Genomic DNA, 25078 nt, shown 5'->3' on the forward strand with positions numbered 1-25078 from the left:
ATATTCAGAAATTTAATAAAGTTATTAAACAGTCTGCATAAATTATAAATTAAATCTAGATTAATCCTTATTAAAGCTGCAAAAGTTATTCAGTCAGACGCAGTGAGTGATTTTTCATTTTCTTTTGTTCTTTGATTAACATAATGACATCACAGCAGCAGGTTTATTAGGCTGCTGTCACTTTAAGACCAGCCGCTGCCGCACATGACGCAGATCTGACACATCCTATTTTCTCACAACTCTTTACGTACATTTAAGACTTCATTTAACTCATTTAAGACTGTGCTTGTGAGGATAATTGACAAAACGGGCATTTTGGCAAACTTTTGTGTTTTTGTCCGTTCAAGCGCTGTCTGAGTCAGACAGAGACAGACAGGGGATTCACACACACTCTCCAGTACTGCACTGCGTTCTCTTTTGTTTCTTATCGCGCTTAAATGTTTTAAAAACATTTGCATGAATAAGAGTGTGATCATATATTGTAACTTTGGCCAAAGGATGACAGGAAAAAATGGATGCTGCGTTAATTGCGTTAAATAATTTTAATGCGTTAAACTGAAAAAATTAATCGCATGCGTTAACGTGTTTATTTTGACAGCCCTAAGTAATATACAATTAAAATCTAGTTAAAATAATGAAAGATTTTTCCCCCCACAGTTTTGTACAGCATTAACCCCAAAAAAGATTTTTTTTTAAATTTTATTTGCATTCACGAATATGCAGTATACATAAATACAGTTATATTTACTTGCATATGCTTTCTTAAAGTATTATAAAAAAATGTTTGCTACATGGATATTTCTGTGAATATTCTTTAACTACAAATCTTTTTATTTCATTTATTTATTTTTTAATGAAAGATCAAAAGACTTCCAAACACATGCAATTTTAGGGAGATTTAAATCAGAGGACCTATTCAAATCTCTGTCATAATTCTCACATATTTGCAAATTGCGGGACAAGGAGATGTAAACCTTATTTCCTTCAACGTGATTGCAAATTAATTGTGATTTATTTAATGTCTCCCAGCCCTACTATACATGTGATTTGATAAATTGTTCTCTTGTGATCAACTTGGCTAACATAACACAGTTGAACGTATTTACAGTGGCCTGACTCACTCATGTGTAAGTGAGGCTTACTGAGAGAGAGCTGTGTGTTTCCATAGCAACAAGAAGGGTGGAGCACAAGATGTCGCGCCAGCCCCGAGCACGCCTGGTTAGTCTTCAAGAGGCGAGGGGGGAGTCCTGTTTGACTGACCCCTCTTATCTGGACCCTGACCTACGACGCTTCTCCGTGCTATGAGATCTAGACTGCCTCTCTGACTCCACAGTGGACACTCAATTCACAATCTGGTCAAACCAGCTTAATGGGGATATACACAGTACTTCTTGAGTTAAAAAAGCTAACTCAGAAAACAGCTTTATAGGTATATTCCATATACTGTTTCTGAAAAATCAGGTTTGAATCTAGAAAATCTGGTTTATTGCTGGTTCAAGGTGGTCTACCAGGCACAAAGCAGGTTTATCCGCTTGTAGACTACCTGATCAACCATCTAGACCAGCTAATGATCATAAATGACCAGCTAGAAATGTAAATCTTTTTTTCCAGCAGGGATCCAAACTATACTATCTATGTTCGCATATTTTTTTTGTTCCGATTCAACATGACTGTGTGTTTACACTACTGTTCAAAAGTTTGGGGTCAATATGATTTTTTTTTTTTTTTTGGAGGGGGGGGGAGAAATTCATACTTTTATGTGGCAAGGACACACTGAATTGTTCAAAAGTGTCAGTAAAGGCATTTAAAAATGTAGAAATGATTTCATATAAATGCAGTTCTTTTAAAATTCTTCTTACAAAAATCTTACCAACATCAAACTTTAGAACCGGTAGCGTTATGCCATTAGCAATGTAATTTTCCACATGGATGGATTATTTTATGACTATTGTTTATGTTCAAAGACATCTGTAAAATCGTATTTTGCCTATATGTAAATGACATGTTTAAATTGTACAGCACACAGTTGGATATAAAGCAATAAATCCCTTTGTTGACAAATATTCATTGATTTTGTAGGAGAACAAAGTATGAATATTAAGCTTATGGTTCTTACTAATTGAGCTTTTCCACTATTTAAATTTGGTTTTCGTTAAATAGGAAATGGAGTAAAATCATTTGGTAAGATGGGTGAATGGGATGGATGGATGTATAGAGAAAATTTGAGTGAAAAAAGTATCTGTTTGTGTCAACTCAACTCTGAGACAGTTACAGCAGGTAAAGTGACATTTAGGTATTTTTCTGTATGTCAGATACTTTTGCAGGCTTTGTTTTTGGATTCCTCTTCTCGTCTGATGTCCCAGACTTTACAGGCTTGCTGAGGCCCAAAAACTCTATGCAAGTACACAAACACAAGCACTTCTAGCTACGCAATCTCAGTTTTACACGTTGCATTTGGGGAAATGTGTTTGAGCACAAATCATAACACAACACTATTATACACTGCATTCTCAACACTGCCACAAGAGGCGTTATAACGTGCATTACTTGACTTGACAAGAATGCATGTTAAGTTTTACTAAGCAACGGCAAAGTGTGCATTTGTGTACTTGCGTAGTTTGTTTCTGGCCTTAACCACTCTAAATTTTGTCTGTTGGCCCGCCTTTGTATTTCTTCTACAAAGCTTGTTGCAATAGAGCTGTACAGACTATGGAAGTATTGGAGGAGCTGATGTTTTTTGTTGAAGCTTAGATGCCTTGTCGTTTGCCATGTATCATGATTTATCATGTGTGTTTGTTGTCAATCCCTGTGCTCTTCGCTGCATTACTGCATTAACTCGCATATGTCCGTTGGCTTGCTGGATCTGAATCTGAATCTTTTTTTTTTTCCTTTTCTGTTTGCTTCTTTCACTCCACAGCACGACAGTCTCTGACCAGGCCCAAGTCGTTTGTGTCTACCAGGCTTCTGTCTCTGGAGGAGGCACAGGCTCGCACACAAGCTCCTCTTCTCCTTCAGGGGTCTCCTCAGCACGCTATCGGCCAGTTTCACACTGTACTGGACCTGCCTGCAGACAAGTGGGTTTCTTTGCACAAATAAATGAATTGTTAACCTATTAATTAAATTCTTTAAATTTGTTAGTAATTAAATCATTTTCGTGTTTCTTTTAGGAGGAAAAGAGGGATGAAGGTCCGGAAGTCAGCAGGCGGGAGCTGGAAGACGTTTTTTGCCATCGGAAAACCTGCAGCGGCAGGTCGACGTAAACCCACCAGGATCACCTCTCTATTCCAGCCCACTACCTCTCATGCAGGTATAAAAGACATCATGCTAATTTCTTTAGATTGCACTTTATCCTAAATAGATTTGCATTTCCTGATGTCAGAGGAAAATGGCTCAGTTTTTAGTGTTGTATTGTCTGCTTTAGGTTGCAGGGTGGACAGTGTGACGCTCAGGTCAGCAAAGAGTGAAGAGTCCCTGTCCTCTCAGCACAGTGGAGCAGGTATGAATGACATTTGTTAACGCTTTAATGCCCTGATTAACAAATCAATTTCCAGGGAGCAGTGTAATAAGATACTACATTTTTATTTTTCATTATTCTTATGAAATTGTGTGAATATAAAGTTCAAAAGTTTGGGATCAGTTAATCAGAAATTAACACTTTTATTCAGCAAGCATGCATTTAATTGATCACGTGACAGTAAAGAAATGTATAATGTTAAAAAATATTGATATTTCAAATAAATGCTAATCTTTGGAACTTTCTATACATCAAAGAATTCTATTCATCAAATGTGTGTGTGTGTGTGTGTGTGTGTGTGTGTGTGTGTGTGTGTGTGTACAAATCATAATATTGGATATACTGTATATCTGTCTATCTATCTATCTATCTATCTATCTATCTATCTATCTATCTATCTATCTATATATATATATATATATATATTATATATATATATATATTAGGGCTGGGAATCGATTAAAAAAAATTAACTAATTAATTGCACAATTTGCTGTAATTAATTGCAATTAATTGCATTTCCCCCAAGCTTGTAATCATCAATATTTAAACTTAGGATCACCTAATTAAAATAAACAACACAGGAAAAAAGGGACCAGAAAATATTAATTAACTATATTTAATAATATTAAACATCAATATATTATTCTTTTTCAATAATCAATCAACATAATCAATTTAACAGATTATATATATATATATATATATATATATATATATTATTTTTTATTTTTATTTTTTTTTTTATCAAAATAAAATACAGTCCTACAAAGCTATTATTACCAGAGCATGTGATCAGAGCAGGTAATTTTACCATTGTTGCCCAGCATGGCTATACCAGCTCAGCAAACATAAGTCTACTACAGAGACTTAATAAGTCTACTACTTCACGTTATTTGAGCCGACTTTGCTTTTCCAGTGCATGATCGGTACATGATTGGAGTGTTTGGGCCGTTAACGACAGAGCAGAAGGCGCAGCGCAAACACGGAGGAACATTGAGCAGAGAGCAGCAACGCACCGACACACACACACACGGAACGGAGATCGCGGCGCACACACGGAGCGGAAAAGACCTAATCATGAAAGCTGCGCGAGAATGAAACCTGATCGCCGAACCCAGAGGGGCGGGACGGCATATTTTCGGCCTTTTCAATAGCAGCCGCAAAGGAAATCATTAAAATGAGGCAAAAAAAAAAAGTGCTGTGTTAATTGCGTTATTTATTTTTAATGCGTTAAACATTTCAAATTAATCGCAAAGATTAACGCGTTAATTCCCCCAGCCCTAATATATATATATATATATACTATTGAAAAGTAAGAGTGATATATGATGCTCTGTTTTTCTCAGGTCAGGGGAAGATGCAACGCTTACGAAGACCTCGCTCCAGCAGTGATGGTCTCTCTCTGGCTGCTTCTGTTGATCCGCAGCTCCTTCCTCAGAACTCCCCATCTAGAATCCATCCGAGCCGCTCTTACGACAGCCTGCTGCCTGAGGAAATGCGTGATGCTGATGAGGAAGAAAATGAAGATGAAGAGGATGAGGAAGGTGTGTACATGTTGCCTGATTTCTCCCAGGAACCCTCCACCTCATGGATGGCAGAAGATGTCATTGACTTTAGCCCCACCTTCCTGGAAGATGGGCCAATAGGGTTAGGGAGCACGGCCGTCGCTCCTAGCGGCAGGGAGTCCCCTCCTGCAGCTGCACCCCCTCCATACCGTTGTCTGAGCCATCAAGGCCACACCCGCTCTGGTAGCCAGCGCTCAATCACAGAAGATCCAGACTCGGTTCTCAACCAATCAGAGGCCGCAGCCCGTCGGAGTTTGATCCTGGCTGCAGCAGCTCCGCCTCAGCAAGTGTTCTGTCAACACAGGCCGTCTGCAGTTACCAATGCTCCCGCAAGCACAGCCCAGCAGGGCGAGTCAAACCTAAGCCCATCCCATAGCCAGACGCCAGCTCCAGCGGCCTCTGCACCCCCTTCTCAGCCCCCTCAGGAGAGGCGTTCCTTTACACGTAAAGTGGTTCATGCACTTTCACCTAAAGCGCCTAAATCCCCCCCTATGGACATCTCTGATCCGATCTCCATCAGTGTACCTGCCAAGGTGAAATCTTTGTTGATTTTGTTGTGTATGTGGTATTATTTGGACTAATACTTTTGTAGGTGACCTGTATCCCAGTTTAATGTGCAGAGATCTATAAGTGAACCATTTTAACTTTCAAGGTTCTGGAAATGATTGGTGGACGAGCTGGCGAATTGCAACCTGGACCTCCAAGCAGTGGACCGTCTCAGCCACCCCAGATGATATCTATGCTCCTGAGGTCATGTGACTTTCAGCTCACGGAGAGCTGCCAGCAAGAGCTCAACAGTAAGTTGGGCCCCATCGCCAAGATCAAGGGTCCTAGTGAGTACACACTCTGATTATGGCATAATGCAGTGGTTCCCAAACTGTTCAGACTGCATACCCTTTGACTTTTGTCTTGTACCACCATTGCATTTTTCTGAAAGTATGGTAATATGTAAAGAAATATTCACATTTTTAACTATAACCAATCTTGGCATGTGACATTTTTTTTCATTCAGTTTATCAGAAGATTGTTATATTTCAGCTATGAATATCAATTATTTAAGTGCGATAGATGTTCCTGAATTCATATATAAAGTTTAATGAAATGAGTAATGGAAGATAGTTTTACATCGCCATTCGTATGTTGACTTCCTTAAGAGTGTAAAGAATTAGGCAGACAGGCCAAGTCAAAAATGTTGTGATATCATTTTAGTGCATTTTTTAAAACAATCAATCAGTAAATTATTGCTTTAAATGTCATGTTCAATTTCAGCCAATTTTCCAACATACACTGTGTAGGTTGAGACAATTTCTGTACATTTACAATGAGAGAACTTTCTGCCATAATTTTCTTGTGCACCCCAAGTTTGGGAACCTCTGTTGTAATGTTAAAAATATATAATTGATTAAAGTAACTACTTATTTCCCAATTCCTTATCCTCCTTTTTTCAGGTATCTTTGGTCCCACTGGTGTTCCCCTTCCATCACAGCAGCCCCCTCCTCCTCCCCCCAAGAACCCTGCACGCCTCATGGCTCTGGCTCTGGCTGAAAGTGCCAACAAGGCACTGCGGCAAGGTGCCTCTCCCCCATACCGCCCCCGTCAGAGTGGAACCTCCCCTGAGACAGACGTCCGCTTCCAGAGGTCCCTCTCTGCTGATGCAGGAGCTCTGCTGTCTACTGATCCTAATCAGATCTACTCCACGGTGCGCCCCTTGTCTGTGTGGAAGACTGAGGGTGATGATGAAAGTGGAACTGCTGCTGAAAAGCCTGCAGACAAATCACATGGTACAGAGCCAAGGTCACAACCTGGACAGGACTCTGGAACTCTCTCTTCTGACAGCTCAGTCTCTGATTCTGGGACATCCAATTCTGAGTTGTCAGTAGCTAGTTCCTCTGAGGAAAATGAGCGAAGCCCAAGCCCCATTTACAAGAACGAAGAGCCAACTTCTTCAGCACAACCCTCAAAATCCAGCCCACCCTCCTCCAGTGAAGCCATCCTTTCTCAGAGAAAACCCCCAGCATATGGTCGGCAGTTTTCTGCTCCCCAGCTTCAGCAGGATAAATCAAGTGGCCAGTCCAAGCCTGCAGCCCAGCCACACACTCAGCTCCTGCACTCCAAATCAGAGAGCTCTCCACTGGCCCAGGTACGAGCCTTCCAGCCCACCCGCCCTAAAGTGCCACCCAAGCCCCCTGATCTTGCTCCCTTGAGGGCTCCACTCTCTCAGACTGACCGGCATGATTACATGCGTCGCTCCTTTGATGCCAGTCGCATTCGACGCTTGGCAGGGCCTCCACAAGGAAACACACCACTTTCCAGAGCTTTCTCTGAGCGCATTAGCAGTACCTCTGACATGCTGTCTCGCTATCATGCAGCCAGAATGGCCAGCCAAGCTGTCCAGGTTGCACACCTTCCCCAACAACAGCAGCAACAGACTCAGTCCACTCAGATCAGAACAGTTGTCCCCTCTGAAGACCCATCCAAGATGGAGAACTTCTACTATGAGATTGGTGCACCTGAGCATCCAAAAGTGCCACCCAGCTATGCACGCCACAGCTATCAGAATATGAAGCTGGATCTGGAGGGAAACCTCCGTCTCACTGACCCAGCCAATCAAAGGCCTGTTTCCAGGGGTTACCCTCCCCCCTACAACCCCCAAGGACCTGTAGGCAGTAGGGCTCCCCAGCTGTGGTCATCTGAGGCCACACGAGTTTGGGCCGCAGCACATTCTCACTCTTTCTCCTTTTCCCATTCTCACCATCGCTCCCAGGACGGATCATCAGGACATCCTCCACACCCTCGTCCTCAGCGACAGACATCATCATCTGTCAGGTTGCCCCGCAGTGAAGTGCATCCCTTACCTGCATCTGGTGTAGTGGGCTCCTCTGCAAGCATAATGCCTCTGTCCGTTCACCAACGTGGCTTGCATCGGCCCCAGCGTTCGCCTTCTGCAGACCACACTGCCTCCCAGCTTCACCCCTACTTTGAAAATGGGAAGGTGTGTTATCGGTACTTTGAGGCTTCCAGGCCGGAAGATATACAACTGCATCAGCAATCAGTTTTGAAGCCACCTCAGGCTTCCCCGGTGCAAGGAATCATGAAAGATCAGCCTGAGCCCATCTACGTCAACTATCCTTTCACAAACCTACCAGGATCTGGGGTTAATTCAAAGAGCTGGACCACCACAAACCTTGACGAAAATGATCATCAAGCATCGGAGACACTGGAACTACCTTCCAAGTCTCAACCGGAAGACAAGCAAAAACTTTCAGAGCATGAAAGTCCCACAGTTAGCTTCGACAACCTTGCCCAGAACGATGTATCCTCAGATTCCAAAGAGATCAATATAGCAGCGTCGGCCTCCACTGCCATGCATTTCCGTAGCCGCTCAGATCCCCAAAGTATCAGCTCAGAGCCTGTTAATGTCCTGACTGGGAAGGAAATTGCCTCCTTGCTAATTGAAAAGCTTGCAGAGGATGAAAGAGAGGGTCCTTCTGTGCCATCTTCTTCGTCCTCTTCTCCGCACATCGAGCACCCTCCAAATCCCTACCCTAGCCAGCAGCAACAACCACCACCTGCATACAATATCTACACTCCAGGACCCTCTCGTGGGCGCTTTGAATGTCAAATGCCACCTAGAGAGGGATCTGGACCTTTCCAACGTCAAGACCCCTTGCGGAGATCTTCTGGAGGCCAGTATAGACAAGCTTTTGATGTCATGCCATCTGGTGACCAAGTCCTTAAGTTTTACAGAAGCCAAGACTTTGTCCCAGTCTCACAGGGGGAAAGCACAAACCCTAATCCTTATCCCCCAAGACCATATTATCAGGACCCCCCATACCCTAATTGGGGCCCTCAAGGCCTCCCAGAAGCTTCCCACACATGCACTCCACCTACAGTGGCCTTCTCTAACTTAGCGCTTGGATCAACAAGAGGATACGGGCCCCAGACAGTGGCCAACCAATACCCGTACCAGTCAGGGTCAGTGCTTCCCCAATATCCCAACACACCACGACGAGATGTTGTCCTGGATCCTTCTCTCCGACCTCCGGGGTTGCGAAACCAGAGAGGCTTAAACCGGCAGGGAAGCCTGCCGGGGCCCAATTGGACCATCCGAACTGAAGGCCAGACCCGTAGTTATTGCTAAAGAGCACAACTGCCACAAAAAGTCCTGTCTTTAGACTTAAAATAAGATAATATGACGTAAACCAGTATAAGCACTAGACTTTTATGTTTCCTGTACACGTTAACATGTTGTGAAAGAAATTGTTAACCTCCCAGAGGGGAGACAGTGTACAGAAACTAAATTAAGTGGGGTACGTATGTCTTTACTGGTGTTTCTGTCTCAGAAAAACCCCACTGCTGTCCTGCAATTAGAGTGCATATTGGAGTGGAAAAAGTGTACGAGAATAAGACATAAAGCAGAAAGTATCAAAGAAGTGAACCATAAAGTGGCTTAGATATGAAAACATTCCAGAACACACTGTGCTGTCCAGCAGAGGGAGTCAGAGAGGTGCATAGCTGCTATTCCTCTGACAGGACATTGCTCAGTGTGGCTAATTTTTAGTTTTTCTGCTTTCTGTTTTGTCTGGTTTAAGGTTCTTTTTGACAATAGATCATTCTGTACAGGGGCACAAGCTTAATGTCTTTCTTCCTCCTCAAAGTACGATAAAAATAACCTCAAGAGATGCTAGTGCTTTTATGAAACTTTATGAAGATGGTTAGTTTTTGTTAATTTTTGGCAGCAATGTGATATTTCCTTTTTTTAATTGCTTTTTTTGTTGATGTTTCTAAGTTATTGTAAGTTTTCATTGGAAAAAGTTAATGTGAAATGGTTTTATTTTGCCTTTCTTGATTTGTTTCAAAGAATGTAAAGGTTAGGACTTTGTGACCTTTTTGTTGTTTTTAGTTTTTTTTTTTTTAAGTGTGTGTGAATTTGAATGAGTGTGTCTTGCCCAGAGTGTCTGACATTAAGCACATAAAAAGGAACGGTAATTGCTGATATTTTTGGGAAAGGTGCATAATTGAGAGTGCATATTTCTGTGAGGTACTGTACTGCACATTCTCAAGTAATGTGTCAGATGATTTTGTATCAATATTGGTGTTCTAATCCAAAGCAAGTATTTCAGGTAGGTCACGTCACCCTGTGTCACTCCCAGACATCCCTGGGTTTCTTTGAAGGAGGAATCCTAACCTAGCAACATAGAATAACTGGTACTATTCACCACAAAACACTGAAAATTCCTTCAATGCCCACAACACTAGTCTTAGATGACTATAAAATTATTATTATTGTTTAATCAGATACCACTATCTGGGCTTGGTACTGTTCCAGTGTTTTTTAGTAAGTACTATAATATCTTTTTGTAGTCCTGGAAATTCTTCTAAAATTTGACAGAGGTGGATTCTATAAAGAATTGTTTAGTAATTGGTGCCTTTTGTTAAATAACTGATCATCTTTTAAATAATCCTTCATTATGAAAGCAAATGTTGACGAGTTGGATTCAAACTTGGTCCTGAGCCCTGTTGCTCCTATTTACAGTTTTCCAAAGCTCCGCACCTGTAAGTCCTGAGTATACAAGCTCTAAATGAGAAAGATTGTGTGTATGACTGAGAGTATGATACGGTGTGTTTGCATGTCTGTTATTTCTGTTGTTTTAATACATATCTATGCAGTGAATAACCAAGGGGGATACGTTCCTTAAAATAAAAAAAAAACACTAAAAATATTAATGCTACCTATGTATGTCAGCAGACCTGTGAGCGTGTATGTTCCAGTGAGAGAGGTCATGCATGTGGCTTTGAGGGTATATACTGTTCATGTCCAACAATCTCCCCTTCAGTCTTTAGCACTTTGCTAAAGGCAGTTCATTCTATTTTGTATAATTTTCAAATATGTGAATTAAAACCTTGGACACCCGTTATTGATGAGTTTGGTGATTATTTTTGAACAGAATATTTTTGTACACAGGTAAGAGGAGGTAGCTTAGTGATGGGCGTTATTCAAGTACTCATATTATAGAAAATCTCATTGGAATGCAGTGATCCTGGTACTAATTGCAAAAAAAAAACCTTACTAAGTGACATTGTGATGACAATTACTTGACTAAATAACATTCCTATTGTTGAAGCAGACCTGGATGCTCCTGAGGCTGATTGTTTGCATCTGTTATTTTGAGATTATTTTAATTCACAGGGCTTGCAGTGCTGCAGTCTACACCCTCTGAGATGGGAGCTTCTTTGTAGGCGGTAATATGAGAGAAGTTGAGCTCTTTCCTTGATGGAAATCCTGCAAAACCAGTCTGTTTCTGAGTATCAGGCGACACTCCCAGTTGAGTATAAATTAAAACAGACAAATGCAAGCTAACAGTCCCTCCTCTGTTTTCTATTGATATACATGTATGAAATATTGGCATTAGATAATTAGCCTGTGCAATAACGATTTGGGTGGTTCAGGGTGTGGAGAGCTGCCAGGCTTTTGTTGTCTTTTCATTCTTGCTTTCTTAAGGATGGTCCTATTTCCTAGGGCATGTACCTGCATGCAACCTGTGACCATTTTTGCTGCGATCATTTGCCCTTTTCCAACCACAGACAGTGAATGATAGACGAAGAGTTACCAGCTCAGTTACATGTTTATTTGATAAACAGAAACATTATGTATGTTTTAAAAACAGATGTGCTGTAAAATATCATACAAAACAATGTCCTATTCATTGGTCTATAGACATTTTAAAGCAAATTTTATATTAAATATTATGTTGAAAAAAATATAAGTGTAGACTGTGGCATAAAGGGAAATGGATTAATTCATACAGTCATTTGAAGAACCCGTTTGATCAATAGGTAACACTTTACAACAAGTTTTCATTTAACTTTAATTTTAATGTATTAACTAACATGAACCAACTATGATCAATACATTTGTTACAGTATTTCTTCATCTTTAGTTAATACAAATATTTGTTTTGTTCGTGTTAGCTCATAGTGCATTAATGTTAACAACTTTTGATTTTAATAAAGTATTAGTAAATTATGAAATTAACAAAGATTAATAAGTGCTGTAGAAGTAGAGTTCATTATTACTGAAGTTCATGTTAACTAATAAAACCGTTAACTAACAATATTGTTAATAAAGGTTTAAAATGATCTCATAATAACTACTCATTAATTAAATGGAAAACAATGATGTATTTGAATCAGTTACTTATTATAGAAACACAAAAAATCTTTATATGGTAGCTTACAAATAACTTTAAATCCTCCCCCCAGCATAATGAAATGATGCTCCTCTATTAAAGTTTTTAAAAATTGAGAATAATTAAAAAATAATGCTTTTAATCAAGATTAACTTGTTTTGAACCTGGAACATCCCTTATGTGACAAATACACTTTTAAATGTACAAATTATAAAAAGTCATAAAACGGCATGTATGATGATAAAACAAAAATGGAAAAAATGCTGTTTGTTTAGATGAAGTATTATGCTGCAGGATACTTTGGCTTGTATTTATTATGAGCAATCTTCAATCATCTGTATTTTTCTGGGAGGCAATGAGTGGAATCATCTGTGTGGCACATGTATGTGTCTTGCTGAGTCCGTACAATTAGTCCAGCTGCATGTAGTAGATCATGGAGATCACTAATGTGAGAAACTGCAGGACAGATCAGAAGTGCATTAGAAGAGTGAATATCCAGTAAGTTGCAACTGAATTTTTCTCAAGGGCAGAATAAATATCCAAAATATAATAGATATAGTAATAATATAGCTTGCATCAATAAATGCATACATCAACATTAAAGCACCCAAAAGAAGATAATCGTAAAAATAAATGGTAAATCATATAATAGACATAAAAGTCAATATATTGTTTGTTTCATTCTCATATAATTGAACATTAGATTGTGACTGGTTTTCATTATCTTGTGATGTCTTTTTTTTTTTCCTTTTTTTGTCAAACTTTCAAAGCAGTTTGAACTTTAAAAATGCAGCTGAAGACTCTTGTGTTCCATTTATGTGTTTTAAACAATAACATGTCCTGTTTGAATGTATAGAGGTCATTTAGAAAAAGAATGATCATACTGTATGACTTACCACAAACATGAGAACGGCGAAACCGTACCAGCTCACAGCCCAGGTGTAACGGCTTAACACAGATTCAATGAACTGGAAGCATCCCTGAAATATCAAAGAAAAAAAAAATTGACATAGAAGCACCCCTGAATAGGCTAGGCCTAACATAAAGTGAGGCGTCTAAATGTTTGCCATAGAATCTGACAGATGTCCTGAAAATAAAGATGCCATTCCACATTGCTCACAGCTGGCTCACCTATTATAATATGTCCTGTGATTCATAGGACATTTTATAATAGGTGAGCCAGTAGCAAAAGTATTTTTTTTCTATAAACAAAACATTACATTTCTTAATCTTGTCATAATCTACATAAGCCCAACATTATGCAGAATTATTAATGTGAATTTATTTATTTTTTTGAGATTTTTTTTTTTTTAATCTCTTATAAACCTCTATTTGCCTTTAAATTATTTGAATTTGAAAATGATTTGTATTAGAACAAGACCCCCTTTTGTTGTGACACTAGTAGAGAACCACTGTCAATGAAAGTTGTATATACTCCTACTCCTGCAGGTCATAAGTAGCCTATGTTGCTGCAATGTTGTCTTCAGTCAAGGTGACATGTTCAAGACAAAAGGCCCGTTCACACCAAGGACGATAACGATAAAGATATAGTTCTAAAAATCGTTCTCAATATTAACAGCAGAGTTCACACCAAAGCTATAACGATAACGACACAGAAAAGTTATCATTGGAATCACTTTCAGAACGATTTTATTCAGCTGATGAACGACATAAACCGCCAATCAGAATCCATCCTGCTGTAACGAGCTCGAGCATTTAAAATAAGTTAACAGACAAGCACGCGCTTAGAATAAACCGATGTCGTCCGCTGGTGTGGATATAGTTATTTTTAGGTATCGTTCTTGGTGTAAACGGGACGTAGTACTTGACGTACCTTTGTGTACATGGCGCTGCTCTTGCCAACGATACAGCCTTCTCGATCTGCCACCTCAAAGTTACTCAGTCTGTTGCAGCAGTTGAGGGGCCAGGGGTATGTTGTGCCAAATGTCTGTCTGAAGGTAGAGTTATAGTCTAACCAGTCCTTCGGACTGTCTGCTCCACAGCACTCGGCCTAAAGGCAGGAGTAGAAAAAAAACACCAGTCACTTATGGAACAGTTGAATAATAATAATCTATCAAGTTAGTGAATTCGCTGTGTTGATCAACAGAATGATGCTTTGGTTTGAAAGTGACTTGAAACGAAGTTTGAATGTGATTTGCCTCGTTAATATTTTTGCTCACGAAATGTTGCTACTGTAGGATATTATTTGAAGAAAAAGTTTAAAATAATATGTTTATTTTTGATTGTCACTATTGGTTTTGTTTCTTAAAGCAATAGGACTTTACCTCAGTTATGGTTGTTCAAAACAATCACTGATTTTGACAAGTAAGATTTTGTTGATCCTGGAACAACATTCCTGTCAGAAAATGTAGTTCTTCTAACCCTACCCTCCCTAAACCTAAGCCTGCCCATAACTTATCCCTAAAATCAGAGGGAAACAATATGTGATTAACAATAATGTAGAATCATCTAACCCTGGTTGTAAGCCTAAACTTGACATGAACTGTAAACTTAAACTCTGTAAACTGTGAACTGTGACATGAACTGTAAACTCTCAGAAAGTACTGAGATTAGTACTTTTGACAGCTTTTGTACCTTTTTTCTGAGAGTGAACTCCCTGACTCCCTCAGCCTCCTTTTCTTGTGGTAAAATCACTGTAATTCAGTGATTTATTGATTTATATGAGGCTAGCAACCCATTATATAATGAGTCTGTTTATGTTATCCATCAGTTATTCTTTCAGGTTTATGGGAGGAGAAAACTGGTTTCTCCACTATCACAGGCAACAGAAAGGCATGTTGTATCAGGTCTGAGTTGAAGATGATTGAACATTTTCCTTCCCTAATATTATGTGCTTCTGTTGTAGCCACAACCCTTTGACAGCTGAGCTGGCAGGTGGTTGTGTTCATGTTCATTGATAAGTCAAGAGGTCATTAAGGGTGTTCTGCTTACCTGTTCCATCACTCTGTTCCATGTCTGTGTAATATCTTTCCCTTTTGTGCTGCTGTCTGCGTAATATTGCAGCATCTGTTTCTTTACAAGGTTACTGTTCCCAACCAGCTATAATAAAGGAAAGAGGATTTTAAAAATGAAGAAAAGGAATGCAAAATTCTCTCCTTTCTGAACCTGCTGTTGTTCCATTTTAAAAAAGATTATCATATTTGATCAACATAATGAGAAGCTTTTAATGGGATTTTCGAGTAATTTATAGGATAGTGTACAAACGACAGGTGTGTAGGAAGAGTGAGCAGGAATGGGACATGACACAGACCAGAATCGAACATGGGTCCCTAGGTCCCTAGTCCAAGTGTCCCACATCTTTGATGTGTAAATTATTTTATTTTGTTTTACTTTTACAGTACAGAGAGGCTGGTGACTCTACTCACATAATCTCGGTTGGTCGCTGCTGTGATGGCGGAAGCGCATTCGAACAAAAAGATGATGAACATTATGATCAGGTACTGTGGGAGGATGAAATTTAACAGCAATTGGTTAAAAATCAAAATAATTCCTTCCTTCTAAATATGTCTCACTGAAGGTGATATTGAATAATAGTGATTAATCTCTTGCGTAAGATGGTAGGATTGCTGTCTTTTTCAATGACTTCTGTTAAAAACCTACCGCCATCAGGAGTGCACGGCTCCTTTTCAGGGCAGCGAAGATGCCAAAGATGCATGTGAGGAAAAAAGCAAACCCGGTAAAAATGGCAATCCAGGCTGCAGCAAAGATGTCATCTTTTCCTGAGACACTAGATATGGGGTAGAGCTTATACCCATCCACTGCTACCCAAATGGCCACTGCGAATAATGCCAGTCCAGCTGCCTGAAGAGGAAAATACTTAAAAGTATGGGGAACAAGATATTTTACAACATAAATATCTCTTTTTTTTTTTTTTTTTCAGACTTACAGCAGCGATTGCATTCAAGATAATGACTACAATCATCAAACATGTCAAGACTCTTGCTCCCATGGCTGTAGTGTTTCTCTGTTTCTCTCCTGAAGAAAAATAAAATAATGGTCAGGATGGACATCCAGCACAAGGAAAAGACTCGAGATTATTTATAAGGTAAAAGCCTGATCTGTTGTGACTGAGTTGGGGTTAAACATTTACCACTGTCCCTATTTAATATCCTGAACAAATATGCCAAATAAAAAAAAATAAAAAAAGTATTTCAGAGTTCTCTTGATCATCATAGAAAAGCCTGGGAATATTAGGAGAATTTAAATTTCTGTTTAGATTCTAGTTCTACTTCTAGTTAGAAAGTATTTATACTATAACTAGAATTATGAAATTAAGTTGGCTATTTTGTGATGTATCAAATACCAATTGCAATAACATATTAATTTATACACTGCTATTTTCATGGTACTTCCAAGAATACCATGGCATGTACATGATACATGTCTAAAAAGTATTTTCATTCTTTTGTCTAAACTAATACATACTGTAAAAATGCAACATTTAGATTTATTTTTAGCTTTGTGAAATGTATTCATTTTAAGACAGTTCTTAAACACTAATTATGCACTATATAATTGAAAATAAATAATCCAAAACAAAAGCAAAAGCCAGTAAAAAAAGAAAAGAAAAAAGTAATATGCCAGTAAAAATAAACAAATAGAAATAAGTAGCTGCTCAGGGACCCACCTGCTCCAGTCTGAGATTGCACCTGCTTTCCCTCTACCTGCTAGTATTCGCTTCACTGACTTTTGTGGACACGTTCATGACGTCAAACCTATTTGTCATCTGTTGTACAGTCCTCATGAGATGGGATGGGCAATGTCACTCCCTGTGTTTTCATCACCAAGTACTTTCAGTTATTCCAAAAAAATAATCTGGAGTTTCTACTTCCAAAAAAATCTAAATTTACATATGAACAAAGCATGTAAATAGTGGTACTTTGGTACACTTTGGATAAAGGACATTTAATTTAATACAAAAATAATAGTCTAAGCCATCAAAGTAGGATTTAAATGTAAAAAGCCTGTAGAGATAAAATCCACATACTGACCTGGATTAAAAAAAAAAAATCTATATATATATATATATATATATATATATGGGTGGGAGACATATAAGCCTGAAAAAAGTTTTTATTTTTTACTTCAAATATTAGGCATAAAAAATATTGAGTTGTGTTGTACTGACTCTTGCATTTCCCACAATATATTTGGTCTTTTAGATTTTGTATTTGAAATTGGATTTATTCACCAATTTGTTGCATTCGTGCCTAAAATTGTCATATGGTGTGACATAAAAGTTATTCTATATAAAATGAAAATGGGATATACTCTCCCTAAGTAACTAACTTCAACATAAATTGTTTTCATTACTATCTTAAGACTTAACATTTCTTTTGTGCAGATTCATTAGATTTTGTATTGTTTTTCTAAACCATCATGCAAAGTAAGTCATCTCTCCTCAGCCTTTCCAGATATTTTAGATTAATTATGTTAAACCCGGTTATAAATCTATGAAAATGCTTGTGACTCTTGCTGATACTATTTCTCTTGTGTTCCGTTGACTTTTTTATGATTTATAATTAAGAAAGTATTTTTACTGGCACAATTCTGAATGTCACACCAAATTATATAGTGTCACGCTATATGATTAACTGCACCACTCCACAATTTGTCAATGCAACAAAACTGTATTTTATTTGCATTCAACATTAAATTAATTCAGTTCAGTTAACATTAATCAAAAAACATACTAACATTGTTTTAAAACTTTTAAAACGATAAGAAACTCAAAAATACACTCACCTAAAGGATTATTAGGAACACCTGTTCAATTTCTCATTAATGCAATTATCTAATCAACCAATCACATGGCAGTTGCTTCAATGCATTTAGGGGTGTGGTCCTGGTCAAGACAATCTCCTGAACTCCAAACTGAATGTCAGAATGGGAAAGAAAGGTGATTTAAGCAATTTTTAGCGTGGCATGGTTGTTGGTGCCAGACGGGCCGGTCTGAGTATTTCACAATCTGCTCAGTTACTGGGATTTTCACGCACAACCATTTCTAGGGTTTACAAAGAATGGTGTGAAAAGGGAAAAACATCCAGTATGCGGCAGTCCTGTGGGCGAAAATGCCTTGTTGATGCTAGAGGTCAGAGGATAATGGGCCGACTGATTCAAGCTGATAGAAGAGCAACTTTGACTGAAATAACCACTCGTTACAACCGAGGTATGCAGCAAAGCATTTGTGAAGCCACAACACGCACAACCTTGAGGCGGATGGGCTACAACAGCAGAAGACCCCACCGGGAACCACTCATCTCCACTACAAATAGGAAAAAGAGGCTACAATTTGCACAAGCTCATCAAAATTGGACAGTTGAAGACTGGAAAAATGTTGCCTGGTCTGATGAGTCTCGATTTCTGTTGAGACATTCAGATGGTAGAGTCAAAATTTGGCGTAAACTGAATGAGAACATGGATCCATCATGCCTTGTTACCACTGTGCAGGCTGGTGGTGGTGGTGTAATGGTGTGGGGGATGTTTTCTTGGCACACTTTAGGCCCCTTAGTGCCAATTGGGCATCGTTTAAATGCCACGGCCTACCTGAGCATTGTTTCTGACCATGTCCATCCCTTTATGACCACCATGTACCCATCCTCTGATGGCTACTTCCAGCAGGATAATGCACCATGTCACAAAGCTCGAATCATTTCAAATTGGTTTCTTGAACATGACAATGAGTTCACTGTACTAAAATGGCCCCCACAGTCACCAGATCTCAACCCAATAGAGCATCTTTGGGATGTGGTGGAACGGGAGCTTCGTGCCCTGGATGTGCATCCCACAAATCTCCATCAACTGCAAGATGCTATCCTATCAATATGGGCCAACATTTCTAAAGAATGCTTTCAGCACCTTGTTGATTCAATGCCACGTAGAATTAAGGCAGTTCTGAAGGCGAAAGGGGGTCAAACACAGTATTAGTATGGTGTTCCTAATAATCCTTTAGGTGAGTGTATGAGTAAATCAAACACCATCTCACTTCAAGAACATTAAATTAAGTATAAAATTTAAAAGAAATGCATTAATTGTATAGGTAATTTAATGTTCACTATTAAACATTCACTATTATCATTGAATATGTTTTGAATAGTTATTTATTTATCATTAAAAAAGGTGTATGTAATATTGTGTGACAAATATATCATATGGTGTGACTTAGAAAAACAGTCACACCATATGATACAGTGTCACACCATATGACGTTTTGTTCAGTTAAGATAATCTCTTGGTTAACTAAAAACAGCTAGCTTATACTTAGCATGTAAATTGCCACATGACAGGAATGATTTTTAAGAATTAATAAGTAAAATGCGTATAAAAGTGTTTCATTTTTATGTAAATAATGTCACACCATAAGACACAAAACACTGACCAATAGTGAGCATATCAGATACAGAGCTTTTTAATTAAAAATTAAAAAGCCAGAACTCAACTCTTGACCTTGCAAACCACTCCAGAGATGGCACTGCAACTTCCTGGTTGAGTGTGGACCTCTTCATCATAATGATGTCCAAATTATTGCCCGTTCAAAATATAGATTGCAGTGTCACACCATATGACGCCCATTTTACGGACAAAATGTATTTGGCCAGAACTTGCTTTAAAATCATACACAGACATCAACACTTTCTGTGTCTGTTGAAATGGCCTAATTCTGTTACTTAAACTGTAAATCTATCAATTATTTATACTTTGCTGATATATATTGTCATATTAGTAAGGTCACACATATCCCGGACAGTCACACCACATGACAATTTTGATGTTTAGATAAAAATTTGAAGTAGAGGTCTTTATACACCAACTACAGCTATGGTATGCAGTAATAATATCTTGTCAGAGGACCAACATGAAGATATATATTTTTAACAAATACCCATTTTTATTAGGTTATGACATCATGGACGGGTAGAATTGCATGTCATGTCTCCCACCCATATATATATATATATATATATATATATATATACATATAACAATGTATAAAAGTTTTTTCAATTAAAATCCTACTTTGTGTACCTTGGAGTGCTATTTTTGTATTAGATCTAAATTTACATTACAAGTTGCCTTTGTGCACAGGAAGAAAATGCTGACCCCTGCTGGATACTCCCACCCCTCACACCACATCAGCATAATATGCATTCATACTGTAAATGCCACAATATTTTTCATTTTATTAATAATACTGACTAAGGTAAGCATCACTGTACTGTACACTACCATACTTAGCACTGAACAAACTCAAGATATCAAATGGACCAAAGCATGATTAATATTTGATAATGGTTTTGTTTGACTTGGGCCAGTAAGCAACCGTCTAGAACGTCATAGCAACATACTGAAGCACTCAAAACACCTACAGTACATCTGGCTAACAGTGTGCTAAAATGCTCAAAATATTTTTTTAGTAATGTGCTTAAAAAAAACAGTTAAAACATTAGCATAATGGTGGCGACATTTGCATGGACAAGCATCACTCACATTTTCCACAAAAAAGTACAAATCTAGTAAATAATTAGTTTTAAGGGTGACATATAACGTTTAGAGTTTTAAAGACTTGAAATTCTGTGGTGGGGTTGTGAATTCTACCTCTCCTGAAACTTTGGTCTGTAAATGCTAGGTTTTAAACTGAAAAATCAGTCAGAATTTCTAAAACTTATGTGGAGAAACTTAAGAGTTAAGAGTTAATTAGAGTTAAGTATGCCAAGATGCTTTAGCAAACTTAAACGCCCTGAGAACTGTTTACAATGTCGCCTTGAAACCTTGTCAAACAAAGTGTTGACTTTAGCACAGCTGACTGTCCTGCAAACACACTCATCCATGAGGACTTAAGGACTGAGGACGCGCTTTTGCAGCTCTTTTATTGTTCGAGACCAGGTGAGAGTTGAATACAGTATTATGTTCTGTTGACCATATTTAATATGTGAAACTATTTGTCAAATTCATTCATTAGGCCTGTATACCATCTGTGTTAGCAGTAGGTACAACGTGTAGCTAATGTAAGCTAATTATGAATTTTTTTTATTTATTTTTTCAGGGTAAAATTGAAGATGGAAGAAAAACTTCCAAATGAAAAAGTGAAATCTTTGCTTGCCCCATGGAGGTTTTCCTTCAGGGCACCTGGATTCGAAAATAGGCTGGTGGCGGCTCTACGACTGTTTGAGCGTTTCCCTTTAGATATAGCTGTGACCGGAGGAACCCAGGAGGCTAACGCTCAGCTGGTTTCTGCAATCTGTGGGGAGGATGAGGAAATTGAAGAAGAGGAATGGGATACTGATGATGAAGAGGAAGAAGAAACAGATGAGGAAAAAGCAGATGAAGACAGGGAAGAAGATGAAAGTGTAGATGAGGAACATAGTATAAAGTCTAAGTTAAACACTAACCACCAGAGCAGCAGGGGGAAACATGTACGGATATCGGAGCATACAGAATATATTGGGAGTGGCAATCCTGATTTCGACTCTGTGATTTTACACCATCAAATACCAAATGTTCGTGTATGGACCGTGCAGGGCCATCCAACTTCAAATTCCATTATTAAGCAGACCAACCAGCAGTATGACTCCACATGCTACGATGTTCTGGTGGTTCTCACTACAAAACGGCACAAGGAGGACCACATGTGGCTCAAAATGGAATTGCATGACAGACATCAGTCTCTTTTTCTGGTTCAAGCTGAGCAGGACTGGGACGTAGTTGAGGAGAAGCCTACAGGGCCGTGCATGACCTGCGCCTGGGAACGAATGAGAGCTCGCAACCTGGAGTTGCAGAAGAGAAGGAAAGGTGCATTTGGAGAGATGGCTGATTCAACAGATAGTCAGAGTCCTTCTGACGCCTCCCAAGATCCAGAATTAGTGAAGATGAAGGATATTGCCGGGGTGCTTGCTGAAGCCCTGCCTGAACTTCGGAAGAAAGCTTTTAGTCAGTTTCTGGTGGCGATTACAAAGGAACTTCAGTTTCCTAAATTGTTGACTGATGACACACAGTAAGTCAACTTCCTTGTGTTTTGAAATGTTTGATGTTGTCATGTGACACAAATTGATTTTCAATATGTTTTGTTGGTCCTGGAACAAAAGTCCTGTCAAAAAGATAAATTCGAATCCAAACCCATCCATAACCCGACCCTTAAACTAGAGGTTAAAGATAGGATGATAAAAATGGCGTACTGTAACATTAGCCCTAAACCTAACCGTAAAATCTAATTGGATGTCTGGAATGTTGTTCTAGAAACAATGATGTTTTGTTAGTCCTGGAACAATAATCCAGTCCAAAAATAAATTATAACCCAATCCCTACCTCTAATCCAAACCTAACAATAACCTAACCCAGGGGTTGTCCAGTTCTGCTCCTGAAAGGCCGATGTCCTTCCCTGCTTCAATACACCTGCCTGAAAGTTTCTAGTAGAGGTCCTGGTGCCTCATTTCAGAAAAGCAACCATTACATTTCAAAGTAAGAAAGAAATGACAGTAATTTATACATCACAAAGAACGGCAGTCAATTTAAAAATAATTACTTGTTTAAAATGAAACCTCAATGCAAATGCACCTGACAAATGCGATCTCCAGAGGACACAGCGGCTGCGTCCGAAACTTGTGGCTGTGCCTTTTGCCTCGCTGCCCTATAAGACAATGACTTTGCAGGCAGCATTTGTGCATGAAGGTTGCTCACGAAACTGATTTCGGAGGGTAACTGTTTAATGATCTACAGCAAAATTGAGTGAGCTTTGGTGATAACTAAGCGAATATTTAATTACTACAATAGTAATTTCTCGCTAGAAATGACATTAAAAGTGAACAACGTTGGTCAAAAGCTTACACTTACACGCAAACTAACCAGCAACTGCAACGTTCAGATGGCATCTTTGTGTCTACAGATGGTTCAAAACGCAGCTGGCAGATGTAAGCTGAACACATTTCGCTCATTCTCATCTTGCTAAATTAGCTACCAATTAAATTTAGAATTGTTTTTTTTTTTTGCTTGTGTTGTTTTGTGTTCTTTTGTATTTCTCAGATTTTAGTTGCATTGTACAGCACTTTAGGTCAACCATGAGTTGTGTTAAAAGTTCTTTATAAATAAAGAAAAAGAACAGAAGAAAAGAAAAATCAGGACATGCATCTCAAACATGGGCTGCTGGTGTCCTTGTGTCCTTACTAGGCTGATTAACTTCTTTAATTGGATAGTTACCTCGCACAACCAGCTTCATTAGGAAATCTGTGTTGGTCCACTAGTTTACTTTTGTTGTAAACAAGCTCTAACTGGCATCAGACAGCCTGAACTAGCATGACAATTTCTTTGTTCATGAATATTTAGATGTATCTATCAAATTCGGTGTCTACATTTAGTTGTAGCCTAATGGTTAGAGAGTCAGACTGGTAAACCGAAAGTTGCAGGTTCGATTCACAATACCGGCAGAAAACGACTTAAGCAAGGCACCTAATGCCCAATTGCTCCCCAGGTGCCACAGCAAAAATGGCTGCCGACTGCTCCGGGTGTATGTGTCCATGGTTTGTAGTGTGTGTGTGTGTGTTCACTACTCACTGCTGCTAATATGTGTGCACTAACTTGGATGGGTTAAATGCAGAGGACAAATTCCAAATAGTATGAGTTACCATTCTTGGCCTTCACATGCCTTCACATGTCACTTATCTAACAAATTCACTACATTTGCTTTTCAGGTTTATAGCTTCTACTGCTTTGAAGTACAGGAAGATAAACCAGGATGATCTTGATCAGATCTCCAAGCTCTCACAGCTGAGAGATCTTACAGACAATCCCTCCAAGCTTCAGGCAATCCTTGCAGCTCTCGATGACTTCCGCCTGGATATCGGTGTGCTGGGTGAGACGGGCTGTGGTAGCTCCAGCCTGGTCAATGCCCTCTTGGGCCTGGAGAACGGTGATGAACGAGCTGCCCCAACCGGTGTCATTGAAATCACCAAAGAGGCTGTGGAGTATCCCTACCCTGATTCCCCCAACGTCCGTCTTTGGGACCTTCCTGGGCTTGGAAAAATAAGTGATCTTGAAAGCCTGTCCTCTGCGTCCAGCTCTTCTAAAGCTCAACAAGTAGCATCTGTGCTCAGTTTGTGTGATGTATACATACTGGTGTCTTCTTCAAGGCTTAGATTGGGAGCCATAGAGTTGTTGCAGCAAGCGTCCTCCCTGGGGAAAGAGTGTTACCTGGTGGTTTCCATGGCGGACTTGATTGAGGAAAAGTCTGTCGTGGAGGTGAGGCAATGGAGTGAGGTAGTCTTGGGTAAACTGGGTCTCCAGCAGAGCTTGTTTCTGGTGTCTGCTCACCATCCAGAAACCTTGGACTTACTCAAGCTAAAAGAGACATTGAATTCAGCCTTTCCAAGTCACAAGAAAGTCGCTCTTGCCAGATATGTATCAAAGCAACTGGATGGAGATGTTTTCTGGAAAAGATCGGATTCTTGCAAATCTATGTAAATAATACATTTTTTTAGAAATGAAAGATTAAAAAAGAACTATATTACCATGCTCACGCATGTTTTATTTGGGAGGTTTTTCTGTTTGTTTAACTACTCATCACTCTCCAAACATATTTTCAACCCTATATGAGAACCACCCTATTCAGATGCAACTAAAGTGTTTTTTGCATGTGCTGTTATTATTATTTTCACTTTTTATTTTTCAGGCTAATCATATTTTCCTAAATTCTTTTGTTTAGGCATATTTAAAATATATATATATATTTGCATTTACTCATTTAGATTTTTATTTTTTTTTGGACAAAATCCTGCGCACTACCAGATTTGCAAAAT

The 25078-nt window shown here is 38.9% G+C and overlaps 3 protein-coding genes across 8 annotated transcripts in view; 2 read left to right on the forward strand and 1 right to left on the reverse strand.

Moving 5' to 3' along the window:
* Window positions 1–11000, forward strand: part of arhgap33 (Rho GTPase activating protein 33) — a 57638-nt gene extending 46638 nt beyond the window's left edge. For 5 of the 6 annotated variants that reach the window (XM_079894690.1, XM_079894695.1, XM_079894691.1 and 2 more), the window contains 6 exons: window positions 2918–3074; window positions 3168–3307; window positions 3422–3496; window positions 4864–5615; window positions 5735–5915; window positions 6531–11000. In XM_079894690.1, the coding sequence (XP_079750816.1) occupies window positions 2918–3074; window positions 3168–3307; window positions 3422–3496; window positions 4864–5615; window positions 5735–5915; window positions 6531–9223 (3998 nt within the window). In that variant the 3' untranslated portion in view covers window positions 9224–11000. The remainder of the gene's footprint in view (window positions 1–2917; window positions 3075–3167; window positions 3308–3421; window positions 3497–4863; window positions 5616–5734; window positions 5916–6530) is intronic. The other variant, XM_079894692.1, reaches the window with a different exon arrangement.
* Window positions 11001–11691: 691 nt separating this feature from the next.
* On the reverse strand, window positions 11692–16999 carry upk1a (uroplakin 1a). The gene is made up of 8 exons (XM_079894704.1): window positions 16921–16999; window positions 16180–16268; window positions 15894–16094; window positions 15659–15733; window positions 15225–15332; window positions 14107–14283; window positions 13169–13252; window positions 11692–12728 (listed from the first exon to the last, which is right to left on the reverse strand). Exons 2-8 carry the CDS (start codon window positions 16240–16242, stop codon window positions 12681–12683), a joined length of 756 nt encoding a protein of 251 aa, XP_079750830.1. The 5' UTR covers window positions 16243–16268; window positions 16921–16999; the 3' UTR covers window positions 11692–12680.
* A 4113-nt stretch (window positions 17000–21112) lies between these two features.
* LOC307172507 (uncharacterized protein) lies at window positions 21113–24942 on the forward strand. Its single transcript, XM_079894933.1, has 3 exons — window positions 21113–21176; window positions 21337–22284; window positions 23975–24942. Exons 2-3 carry the CDS (start codon window positions 21350–21352, stop codon window positions 24741–24743), a joined length of 1704 nt encoding a protein of 567 aa, XP_079751059.1. The 5' UTR covers window positions 21113–21176; window positions 21337–21349; the 3' UTR covers window positions 24744–24942.
* The last annotated feature ends 136 nt before the right edge of the window (window positions 24943–25078 follow it).

This window comes from Squalius cephalus (genome assembly GCF_949319135.1).
Source record: "Squalius cephalus genome assembly, chromosome: 15".
NCBI lineage: Eukaryota > Metazoa > Chordata > Actinopteri > Cypriniformes > Leuciscidae > Squalius > Squalius cephalus.

Bases quoted from the DNA above. Each gene is read 5' to 3' on its own strand.
- upk1a (XM_079894704.1), bottom strand. From the start codon at position 16,242: ATGGGAGCAAGAGTCTTGACATGTTTGATGATTGTAGTCATTATCTTG. The intron at 15,734-15,893 runs GTAGGTTTTTAA...ATCCTCCCACAG, and splicing joins GCCGTGCACTCCTGATGGCG to TACCTGATCATAATGTTCAT. The intron at 14,284-15,224 runs GTAAGCAGAACA...TCCTGCCTTTAG, and splicing joins GGAACAGAGTGATGGAACAG to GCCGAGTGCTGTGGAGCAGA.
- LOC307172507 (XM_079894933.1), top strand. From the start codon at position 21,350: ATGGAAGAAAAACTTCCAAATGAAAAAGTGAAATCTTTGCTTGCCCCA. The intron at 22,285-23,974 runs GTAAGTCAACTT...TTTGCTTTTCAG, and splicing joins TTGTTGACTGATGACACACA to GTTTATAGCTTCTACTGCTT.